The 13,056-nt window shown below is 30.0% G+C and overlaps 1 protein-coding gene across 1 annotated transcript; it reads left to right on the plus strand.

The window, feature by feature from the left end:
- The first annotated feature begins 3,383 nt into the window (after positions 1 to 3,383).
- On the plus strand, positions 3,384 to 6,742 carry LOC130970837 (cysteine proteinase mucunain). Its single transcript, XM_057897035.1, has 4 exons — positions 3,384 to 3,948; positions 5,142 to 5,377; positions 5,452 to 5,592; positions 6,293 to 6,742. Exons 1-4 carry the CDS (start codon positions 3,477 to 3,479, stop codon positions 6,554 to 6,556), a joined length of 1,113 nt encoding a protein of 370 aa, XP_057753018.1. The 5' UTR covers positions 3,384 to 3,476; the 3' UTR covers positions 6,557 to 6,742.
- The last annotated feature ends 6,314 nt before the right edge of the window (positions 6,743 to 13,056 follow it).

Here is a 13,056-nt window from a genome sequence, read left to right on the forward strand (position 1 = left end):
AAATATTTAAATATTGTTAGTGTGTGCTATATATCCTTCAAATATTATATAAATTTTTTTTGAAAAAAAAATGGTTTTAGATATAAAAAAAGAAACCTAAAAAAAATCCATTAACGTGCTGCTTCATGTATTAAAAAAGATAACTCCAAATAAACTTAAACATGTGTTACATTAAGTATATGAAAAAATAATTAGAAAACTTACACCAGTGTTGCTTTAGGTATATGAAAAGACAACTTAGAAAAACTTAGACAAATGTTACTTTATATATTCGAAAATACAACTCATGAAAAATGTTGTAATAAAGTAATTTTTTATGCATTTTGTTTGGGTCATCTAAGATAATTCTTATATGAAGTTATCTTTTTTTAGTAGAAAAGGAAACATTTTCTAAAGGTTGTCACGGAAGGGTTTCCTTTAATGCAAAAATGCCTTAGAATAAAGGTAACGGCAATATAGCCAATTTTCCAAAAAACGTTGAGTTTTGTCGGAAAGTGTTGCCTTTGATCAAAGGTATCGTTTTTTCTTTATTATAAACAATATTTTTAAAAGGTTGTCTCAATCCGAATTTATTGTACTGGATCAATTGTCACATCACTCGATGTATAGTATAATTAGAAAAAGAACATGACACGTGTAAAACATTCTTAAGTCTTAACAATAACAAAATTTTCTTGATGGGTGGGTGGATGTAACCAAGAATGAAGTTTACCTTTTATGTATACATCTGAATTTTTTAATTATTAATATATAACTTTATCAACTGTATCATCTTTTATGTGTACTTTCGTCTATTTTACTTTTTTTGACCCTCCGACATAACTATTGAATTAGGAAAAAACCCCAACTTCAATGCCTCGAATTTAAAATGAGGCCTAATTCAAAGTTCCTTCGACTTAGTCATCAAATTAGGACCTGAAATTTGATAATTTTATTGATAACAAATTATTGTTAAAAATAATAGATTCTTTGACTTTTTTTAAATAAATAAAAAATTTATATTTATGATTTTATGTAGTATTTTTCAATTTTGCAGGCACACAACTTTGCAGTCAATACTTACGAAATAGAAAAAAAATTGATGTCTGCAATTTCGTAAGTAGTGTTAGCAGAATTAATGTTTGATATTTCTTATTTTTTAAGTTGATTCCTTAAGTTTAAATGATAAATATTGATGCGTGAGCATCTTTTCTATCTTTTCCTAGTAAATTTGCATCTAAATTGTTGAGTTTAATAAAGAATTAATTATCTTTTAGCCAATATGGATGCTACTTTGAGTCTTTTGCAATTTTGTTTATTTTAGGTAGCATTCGGTTGGATTTGATGGAGTTTTTGCAGCACAAGAATCAAAAGAGATGACAGCAAGGAGCGACGCGTACGCGTGACTGACGCGTACGCGTGATTTGGAGCTTTTCATGGTGACGCGTGCGCGTGACTAACGCGTGCGCGTGACTGACGCGTACGCATGATTTGAAGAATTGCACAGCGACACGTGCGTGTGATCGACGCGTCCGCGTGACTCGGAAAAAAGACCATCGACGCGTACGCATGACATACGCCACATGTAGAAAACGCAGAAAACGCTAGGGGCGATTTTTGGGCTGTTTTAATTTAGTTTTCAGCCCAGAAAATACAAATTAGAAACTATAGAATAGACAAAATATGTGGTCCCCACCCATCAACTGAAGACGTGTCAATTAAATTCTGATTTAAATTCAAATTTGATTTTAAAATAGAAAAGATATTATTTTAATTTTAGAAATTAGATTTTAAACTTAATTAGGATTAGTTATAAAAAGGGGAGACTTCTCTTCTATTAGGGGAGGAAGTCCGAGAGGTTCCGGGAGAACTTCCAATTATATACAAATTTACATTCCGAAATCATAGTTTTTCTCTCTGAGTCATGAGTAACTAAACCTCCACTGTTAAGGTTAGGAGCTCTGTCTATTTGTATGGATTGATTTTATTGCTTTTTCTATTTTAATTCATGTATGGGTTTATAATTTAAGAATTATTTTCGCTCTTTATCTTATGAATTTGGGTGGAATGGAAGTATGACCCTCTTTCTATTTGAGTTCTTGTAAAACTTGGAAAAGCTCTTTACTTGAACAACAGCTTGAAAACATATTCTCCTAAATTTTAATTATCTGGATTTAATGGGATATGTGACATATAATCCTTTTATTTTTGGGTAATTAGAGTTTTTGTGGCACATAAACTGGAATTTGATCATGCAGCTTTTAATTGGAATTAATTGACCAAGGAATTGGCAGTTAATGAATTTTAGAGGAGATTAGAAAGGTCTAAGGAATTAGAGTCTAGTCACATATAGTTTGCCATAAATTAAATCCTACATGATTAAAATAGTTAGTAAGAAAAGTTAATTCAGAAAAATAGATAACTCTAAAACCTTAATTGCTTTCTGCATATTTTATTCCCAACTTATTTATTTGCTTATCTTTAATATTCTTTATATTGTTTAATGTCTTTTATATTGCCCGAACATTACTTTCTGTTTGCCTACCTAAGCTTATCACTCAATTATTGTTGCTTGATCCATCAATCCTCGTGGGATCGACCCTCACTCACCTGAGGTATTACTTGGTACGACCCGGTGCACTTATCGGTTAGTTTGTAGGTTATAAAATATAGCACCAAATAAGGATAGAAATTTAAATTTTGTATTTTAATTTAAGTTCCAAAAAATCTATATTTTTTACAAACTTATAAATTTAAAACGAAACAATAAATAATTTCTTAAAAATAATTAAAAATATTATTTGATTCATTAGCATCTAAAAATTATTATTAAAATTTTTAATATTAAAAAAGTTAATATAATTCTCTAAATTGATGTAGGAGTTAAAATTTAAATTTTTCTAAGGTTAGAAGTAATAGATAATTATATAATATAAAAAAATTAATTATACTATATAATATATAATTTAAGAAATAATTAAAATATTATATTAATTAAATTATTATTTAATTTATAAAATTAAGTGTAGAACAAATGTGTTGACAGCAAAATTATGTGTAAATATATATTTGTATTTTAAATTATGTGTAAATATATATTTATATTTTGGTTTATAATGATAAATATATATTTTTTAATTTATTTAAAAGAAAGTCTAGATTCTTTATATCGAAAAAAAAAGTGTATATTTTTATAAAATAGAGAAAATAGGTCCATCCATAACCATAATAGAGTAACCAGGGCACGTGCTGTGGCAGTTGCCAACTTCCTATCAATTATGGTGTTTTTCACAATCCCACTCCCATATTATATTCTATTAAATCTTCGCCCACTTGCATAATTTATCTTTATTTGATCCCATTCTTTGAAATTTAACCACCAAATCCAATTCCAATTCCCTCTATATAAACTCACACCCCCCAACTCTATCTTCACCAACAACCTTTCAACTTCCAAAGCTCTCTAATCTGGTCTGTTTTCTCTCCCATACTTTCCCATGGCTTCAACGATGGCTTTTATGTCCTCCATTATTCTCTTTCATCTCTTGACAATCTCATCAGCCATCACCACCAACCAGCAGCCACAACAAGCGAACACGATGAGAACCGACGATGAAGTCATGACCATGTACGAGGAATGGTTGGTGAAGCACCAAAAGGTGTACAATGGATTGGGAGAGAAAGACAAGAGGTTCCAAGTTTTTAAGGATAACTTGGGTTTCATTGATGAACACAACACACACAAAAACACCACATACAAACTTGGGTTGAATAGGTTCGCTGATTTGACGAATGAAGAGTACAGAGCAATGTATTTGGGGACAAAGAGTGATCCCAACCGCAGGATCATCAAGGCCAAGATCAGCGCCGGCAACCGTTACGCTTATAGCGCACGTGACCGGTTGCCGCTGCACGTGGATTGGAGGTCCAAAGGTGCACTTGCACCCGTCAAGGATCAGGGAAGCTGTGGTAAGATTATTTATTTTATTTGCCTTTTCTGTTGTTTAAGATAACATTTGCTAACTAAGCTAAGGTTACATTTTAATTTAGCTAGATAAGGACTCAATTTAAATTTAAGAGTAACAAACTCTAATAAAAGGATCACATGCATGTTATCCCAATTGAGAAGAAAGGAATTTCAAAAGGTACATAGACACGAAAGTTTATTTTAAACAAGGAAAAGTTGAATTGGTCCTTGTTAGATATTAATTATTCAAAAAGTGTTACTTTTATATATTTCGGAGGAGCTAATAAAGTATTTAAGGAGTTACAACATTATTTAAAAATTAGTTAAATTACAAGTTATTTTCAACATTAAATTAGCGTAAAAAAATATACTACCACTAATCATACATCTACTACTAGTTAAAATTAAACTCAATTGAAAATTGTGAAAATCTTTGACATAATTTTTTAAAATAAAAATTAAATAATTAAAATTTTTTATTATTTTTTATTAAAAAAATGATGGGTTTGATAATTGATACTTTGACGGAACTTGGAATAGAGTGGATACTTGGATGGACCTTAGTTGCAATAATATACTATTGACTTCGATTTTTAAAAATTCTATAAGCGAATGTATTTTTATGAGTAAAATTCAATTAAGTTAAATAATAAAATTTAGAATAATAATATTAGTTATTACTAATTTTATTATGGTAGATTAATTTAGTTAGATTTAATTAATAAAAAAATTTAAATGTGTAATATTATTCATATTAAAATTAGACATTATATATATATATATTAAAAAATGTATATATTATTTAATTTATTTTTTAATTTTTTAATGTGTATTTTATATTTTAATATTTTAGTAGCTGATTACACATAACATAGTTGATCTACTTATTTAGCCAATAGTAAATCACTATTTCTATCAATGAAAAATTAGAATGCTAGCAAATTTAACTATGAATAAATAAAATTAACTTTATATCCTTAAAAAAAGATCTTTGTATTATAAAAGTATCTAAATATTGGTTTTATTCATGGATAAATTTGTTGATATTTTAAAGTAGAATGGTAGTTAATTATCATTTATGTGTATAAAATTAATTTTATTTATTTGTAAATAGATTTGTTATCATTCTAAATTAATTTTTATAGGTAGAAATAGTAGTTTATTTTTGGTTAATAGTTAATTATTGACGATGCAGGAAGTTGTTGGGCATTCTCAACAATAGCGGCAGTGGAATCCATAAATAAGATAGTAACAGGGAAGCTTGTGAGTTTGTCAGAACAAGAACTTGTTGACTGTGACAAAGCATTCAACGAAGGCTGCAATGGTGGTCTCATGGACTATGCCTTCCAATTCATCATTGCAAACGGTGGCATAGACACCGAGCAACACTATCCATACAAGGGCATCGATGGCACATGTGATCCAACCAGAGTTAGTCACGCTCAGACTTAGTCTTTTGAACAGAGTAACTGAATTGATTCTAATCATATTTTGGGGTATTGCAGAAGAATGCTAAGGTAGTGAGCATCGATGGGTACGAGGATGTTCCGGTGAATGATGAGAAGGCTTTGAAGAAAGCTGTTGCTCATCAGCCTGTCAGCGTTGCTATTGAAGCCTCTGGCAGGGCCTTGCAACTCTACGACTCAGTAAGCTTCCATTTCTTTTTGTTTCTTTTTAAAGAACGAATTCATCACACTAAAGTGGAGTATAGTACCGTGTAGAAGAAACAAAAGACTAAGTACTTAAATAATTTAAGAGGAATATTAAAGAATTATTAGAATTTATTATTTTTAGTTATCAATTAGTCATCAATGTTTAAAAGTATAGAATAAAAAGATTACTAGATTAAAGGAATTATACTAAAAAAATTGAGTTAATAATTAAGTGATGTTCAAAAAAGCAATAAATTCTGATAGTCTCCTAATATTTTCTCATAATTCAACTCAAATCCTCTGCATTAGACTAGTTTTTTTTTGTGAAAAGAAAAAGATTAACACAATAAAGTGGAGTATAGTAAAAGACTAAATATTTAAACAATTTAAATCAAATTAAACCACACCTTATCAATTTCATTAATGAAAACCAACCTAAATTAAATTTTTAATGGATAATGCTCTGATATAAAATACGATAATTATATGACTAATAACAGTTTAAATTATTTATCAATTTGATCCTATTAGCAAATAAATTGACTTGATCTGAGACTTGGGTTCATGAGCTAGCGTCTCCAATTCAAGAATGTGGAAGCACAATTTCATATAAAAGATTGGTTGAAGGAACTATTTTACAGAATGTAACAGCATAATGATAATGATATTTGCTTATAACTGTGTTTGTTTGCAGGGTGTGTTTACGGGTAGATGTGGAACAAGTTTAGATCATGGTGTGGTTGTAGTTGGATATGGAACCGAAAATGGAGTAGACTATTGGCTTGTGAGGAACTCATGGGGCAAGAATTGGGGCGAGGATGGTTACTTCAAGTTGCAGCGTAACGTCAGAGGCACCAATACTGGCAAATGTGGAATAGCCATGGAAGCTTCATACCCGGTGAAGAATGGCGCAAACGCCGCTTCGGAGAGAACTGGAGGGAGTGTTAGCAGCGCTTGAATTTGAAACAGCTTGAGTTGCAAGAAAGTTTTATGTTTCTGCTGCCTTAGATTATGTTCTGTTTGGATATGCCTATAAAATTATTGGGCTGTTATTGTATATATTTATAGACATATATATTTCTTCACGTGAAAAGTTCCCCTGAAGAACATCGCTCCCTGAACAAATGTTTGTATTGGTTTTCAATTATTGTTATTCAAGTTGAATGTTTAATTTGAAGTACTTGATTATCTTCCAGTTTTCTTGTTATGTTTCTGTTCCAAGGCCCTGCTATAGGCATCTTATTCAACCTTAAAAGCTAGCTAACTATTATTAATAGTCTAAGAATAAACCCACCAAATTCTGATAGAATCATTCAAATGTAATGATAATTATGAAAGATGAATGATTTTTGACAACGCTTTAACTAGGAATTTTCTTTCCTTTTTTTTTTTTTAAGTGAAAGAGAAACACCACAACCTTTTTTCCCAAAGTTGATTGGATGTTGATTGAAAAATTTGGTTCTTATATTTCTTTTATATAAATTTCTGTTATTGTCAAATGAAATAAATTTCTTGGGTGTCACAGGATACTATAAATTTTAGATAGTCATTTTAATAGTCAATCTAAAAGTTTATTCTTTAATCTGGAATAGCACTACCACATGAAATTTTATTGATCTCATTCTTTATTACCAAAATTGATTTCTATCTGTAAAAAATCTAGTTCTTGAATGTGGATTTTTATAATTGATTACTACCATGTGCATAATGTGTCCAAAAGATTGGACATAAGGCTTCGTTTGGTTACTTACTTCAAAACATATAGATACAGATACAACTATACCAAAAGACAGACACAAATAGACACAAATTTTGTAATATTTTTGACATCAGTGTACAAGACACAACAATTTAATTCAAATGTCCATTTTATCCTTATCAACTCTACCATCATTTTACACCAGCATTAACACTGCTGCCACTATAACTTTCTACCACCACCACTGCCACCTGCAATTTTTTAACTTCATCATAAAATACTATCTGCAACTTTTATTTATTCATCAGCTCAACAATTCAATTTTCTCATAAAAAAAAAACTGAAACAGGTTGAAATAAATAAAAAAAAAGAACGAAAATAAGAAGACAGATCTCAAGAATGGTCGACTACTATTTTGGACTTTCTTAATTTTTTTCGCCTTTCTTAATGAAATTAATTCAAGTAATAGTGGAGACGAACAGATCTGAGCAACACCTGATGAATGTAGACGAATAAATCTGACTGAAGAAGATGACCCATGGTGATGATACGCGTGATTGTGTGAAAAGGGAAAGAGAGAAGAGGAGGAAGAAGAAAGAAGGGGCGTCAATGGTGGCGGCCCGTGGCAGCGGTATGGAGGGACAAAACAGTGGAAAGAGAAGCAGAGTGATAGGTGTGGCGATGCGAAGAGAGAAAGAGAGAATGAGATGAGAAAGAGAGGAGCGGCAATGGCTATGAGGTGGCATGGAGGAGGGACACAGCCATGGAAGAGGGAGGATGGAGGAAGAGACGTGGAAGTTGGAAGAATTTTGGGGTTAGAAACACAGAATAGAGAAGATAATAAGAGAGAAAAAGGGAAATTAGGGTTAGATTAATTAGGGACATAGTTGGAATTTAAAAAAAAAGGAATAAAAATGTAAAATTTTGTGTCTTATAAATTGTGTCTCAATGTCTCAACTCAACGAAAAAACACTAAAAATATGTATTTTATGTATAGTTGTGTACCACCGTGTCCATCATAAATTTGTATCTCAATAAACAAATGATAGACATGTGCCACCATGTCTATGTTTTTAGTGTCCAAGAACACCAACCAAACGCACACTAATGTCACGACGATGCAACAGAAGAAGATTAAGAGTGAATAAAAATACGATAAAGCTCCACATTAGCAACTAAGTCATTTACATACGCGTGTTTACATGCTCTTAATAAACATTTAATGTAAATGCTTTTCTGCTATATAAACACTTCTCTCTTTGGCATTTTTTCTGTAGATTTCTCAGATTTTTCTGCAGATTTTTTCTCTTTTTTTTATAGATTTTGATCTGCATTGGTTTTTAATCAAAATTTGCGTTTTTTTTTTTTAAATTCAGCACTGCAATCAAATTCCTATAGATTTTGTGTGTTCGAAAATAATGAATGATTCATGTTCATATTAGTTGAACTAAGGCGAATTGGATTATTCTTCTGAGTCGAATTAAGTGGATGAGGTTTGGTTCATTCTTAATTTATGTAGTTTCATTCTTCAATAATTTGAATGGAATGGAATGGAATCGAATGCAATTGAATCAAGTGATAATGAATAATTTCATTCTTCTTTGTGAAAATTAGTGTTGTTTCTGAATTTGAATTTGGATAGAATACAGTAGTTTCTAAATTTTTAGATGAATCTATTTGGTGTTATATGGCATATTTTTCAGTTCTTTTTTATTTGTATTTGATGTTGTTAGTTCTTATGCTATACATTCGGTCTTAAATGGAATTAATTATTTTTTTTAACTTTTATGTGATTTCAACCAACAATGAGCTGATGAAATCTTTTTATTACAAATATAAAATTTTTTGCTATACATTCGGTTCATTTATTTTTATATAATGGTGTCGTGCTTATAACATTTCGGTTCGTTTTCAGTATCTGTGTGCTGTCGATGAGCAATTTATCTCAAAGGTTAGTATAACTTTCAAAATACTTGAAGAAGTTGGAAAATTCTATAAAGATTTTTCCGAACTTGTTGATTTTTCTATGAAATAAAGAACACCACTCAAAATGGAGATAAAATTAAGAATCAATTAATTACATGTAGTAGCGAGGAAAAATGAAAATCGAAGATATCTCAAACTCTAAAGATAAACCCCTCAACTAGAATCAGTTGTCCAACAATAATTTATATACATATAACCAAAGATATCTTTTTGTGCAATATTTGTGCTAAGATATTTTTTACTTTTTCGCAACTAAACCTTTTAATTGGTGGATCAATGGTGCAGTCAAATTCCAATATTTATCATGAAGAAATTCTGTATCAATTTACAGATTCAAGGCAATAAGACAACCTTTTTGGTGTTAAGCAGAACAACTTTTGGTGTTTCCTGGGATAAATTTCGGTTCATTTGTATAATGGTGATCATTCAATAGTACTTTTTGGGTTTTTTGATTATTTTCTATTATTGTGTTGTAGTAAATAGTTTTAGGTGTTTACTAGAATGAATTTCGGTTCATTTGTGTTTTGCTACTGATATTGATTGTTAAATGCATTCAACCTACTCAGTTTGAACATAAATTCATTCAAATTAATGGGATTTCAATATAGCCCAGACATGTTCAACAAATAAATGAAAAAGAATTTAACAAAAGCTTTTCAAATAAATCAATGAATATTTACTGTATTTACAAAGATACAAAAAAAAGTGTTTGCGTCTTTACAATTCTTTACAGTCAAATGTTTAACAATAATGTCAATAATCAACTTATTTACTTTCTATATTCCCTGATGACAATTTGCAGAAAGGACTTGACAGCACAACTAGCGGATGACTTTGATATTTTTATTGCTTTAGATTCTGAAACGGCTTTATCCCTCAATTTGTTGATTTTGTCAAAGAGAATTATTGAAGTATATTCTTGTCGGAACTTGTCAACTTGAACCTGCAATTGAAACAAATCTATTAATTAATGAACTTGTTAATTTAGAAGCAGAGAATCAATTTTTTTTTCAATTTTCCTACATGTTTCCAATTTTTCTATGCGTATTTGCCTTTTTTTTTCAGATCAATTATTTTCAGTCATTTCATCACATATATTCCACAATCTCAACTAATAAAGAAAAATGAGATAAGACAGTAAAATATGATTAACATGACAGATACAAAAAAACACAGTAAAATATGAACATATTAAAAAAACAGATAAAACTACAATAGCAAAGAATAATAGAATTAAAGATTGTTAAGCTATTCATTGTCCAGTAATCGAAATATATGGAGCTTCAACACTCTTTTTTTTTCAACCAATGGTTTTGCCCCAGCATACATCATCATCTACGATGTTATCAAGCTCTGAAAAGCATAGAAATCCAATATAAGAAGCACAATAAATCCAGGGAAAACAATACAAAGTGAACCTCAATCCACCCATAAATGAACAGAAATCATTTAATGATTGCAACACAACATCTCAGTTTAAAAATTTGGACTAAGTACAGCAAATCCAAGCGAACGAGAGCAAATGAACTTCAATTAAACTAAGAAATGAATCGAAATTATTTAAGAAATAAAAAATTTGGTCAATATTTAATAGTAACACCAACTGAATCTTAGTTCACGATTTGAACAAGCAGAAGCAATACGAGTATATTCTATACCCTAACTATACAAAATCCAGGAGAACGAGACTCAATCATTAACCATAACACATGAAAATTAATTTTATATCCAGAAAAACCATCAATATGAGTTAAATAACACCGAACGAGTATAGTTATCACAAGATATACACTATAAAGAGAACTACTATTTCTATTTTCTTGTTTTTAACCATATCTACTGTTTCGCAAGAAACGGAGAAGATGAAAGAAAAAACTGCGTACCTTCAATGATTTTCCTTTCTTTGCTTGAGTTTTCGCTGAACTTTTGATTGTTTGTTGCATTATTTTCTGAGATGTTTTAAATTTGATAGAAAGATGGTAATCGTTTATGTTGCAGAGTGCAAACGCGAAATGTCTTTGTGTAGTTTTTTTGGGTGCTTGTATAAACGTTCTCTGAAATAAAAGTTTTTTTTTTTAATTTGGACCAACTTTGTTGGACTTTGATAGCAAAAAGACTTGAATGTGAAGCATAATTGATAAAAAATAATAGAGTAGCCATCAGCTTTATTGTAGAAAAATTAGAAAATTCATTAATTTGTAATAAAGTGGTCTTTTAAAGATACTCTGAATTTGGAGTCTAATTATACGTAATAAAGAGTGAAATCTTTAATTTCACTACAACAGTATCGGATTTTCATACTCAAATATCACCTCGTTGTCGCCATTTCTTATACGATAATTGGGGTAAATACACACAAATAACTATGTATACGCTATTACTGACCATTGTTGCCTTTTTTGTGAGAAAAATGGGACAGAAGAAGATATGAAATGTATGTGGAGTATGCCAAGGGTTACACATCCTTTTATAGCTGCTGAAAAATTGTCTCACTGTATCTCATTTACACTGTGAACAAGATAATTTTATGTGTATTTCGTTTATAGTGTAAATGAGATATACACGTGTCACGTCCACGTGTCTTATCTCGTTTATACCGTAAACGAGATACATGTAAAATTATCTCGTTTACAGTATAAACGAGATAAGAGAGGCTGACGGATTTTGATAATAACTTTTAAAATTATTTAATTCAGTAATTATTATATTTATTTAATTTATTAAAATAAAAAATCCATTAGATTTGCTATACAACTATTATCTTAGAGTATAAAATACAATAAAAAAACATTAGGCGTTTAAGTATTTTTAATAACTAAGTGCAACAAAGCTATTAAGATTATCAAACAGAACAGTCCAGTTTATTTAGGCCCAGTTTACTAAAGCTCACTGTTAAATGGGCTAGCCCGTTTACTTTTTTATTTTATTTTTAAAAATATTTTGATAAAAAATATTATTTTTAAATTAAAAGAATTTAAACAAATATTTTTTTTGGGTTGATTGTAAGACCCAGAATTTTCGAAAAAATATTATTATGAGTTAATTTTAATTTATTAATTCCTTTAAGACTTTATTTTTAGAAATTATTGTATTAAAAGTAATTAAATTAAGTTTTGATAATTAAATTAAAAATTTTACTTAATCTTATAATATTGAATAATTTTCTATATTTAAACTATACAACTTAACAGTTGTAAAAGAATAAGAATTTTATACAATTTAGTTAAATAATTGAGATCCTAAAATTTAATACTTTAATTTTATAAAAAAATATTAATTATATTATCTTTAATTTTAAATTAAAATGTTTGATTAAAAGTCAATTAGTAAATTAATAATCAAATAATATTTTCAAAATAATTTTAATAGATTAAATTAGGTTTTTAATTAATACTCTATATCCCTAATTATATTAAAATTACCTAAACACCATAATCCTAACCTTTTACTCCCCCCACCGTCAATCCCTTAACCGAATACCTAATTGCTTCAGAAGAAACAAAAAAAAAAAGAAAGAAGAGAGAAAGAAATGAAAGAAAGGGAAGAACGAAGTGGGGGCAGAGGCAGGGAAATCAGGGAAGAAAGAAAGAGAGTAAAAGGGGGGAAGAGAGGGAGACGGCGCCGGTGGGCATCACTGCCACCGTCGTCGCCGCTGTGCCGTTAGGAGGGAGATCCGAGGGAGAGAGAGAGAGCGTGGAGTTGAGGGAGCAGAGAAGCGCGCCGCCACCTCCAGACGCCCTTGCCGCCGCCGAGGAGGAGAGGAAGAGGAAGGG

This window comes from Arachis stenosperma, chromosome 1 (genome assembly GCF_014773155.1).
Source record: "Arachis stenosperma cultivar V10309 chromosome 1, arast.V10309.gnm1.PFL2, whole genome shotgun sequence".
NCBI lineage: Eukaryota > Viridiplantae > Streptophyta > Magnoliopsida > Fabales > Fabaceae > Arachis > Arachis stenosperma.

Bases quoted from the DNA above. Each gene is read 5' to 3' on its own strand.
- LOC130970837 (XM_057897035.1), top strand. From the start codon at position 3,477: ATGGCTTCAACGATGGCTTTTATGTCCTCCATTATTCTCTTTCATCTC. The intron at 3,949-5,141 runs GTAAGATTATTT...TTGACGATGCAG, and splicing joins CAAGGATCAGGGAAGCTGTG to GAAGTTGTTGGGCATTCTCA. The intron at 5,378-5,451 runs GTTAGTCACGCT...GGGGTATTGCAG, and splicing joins GCACATGTGATCCAACCAGA to AAGAATGCTAAGGTAGTGAG.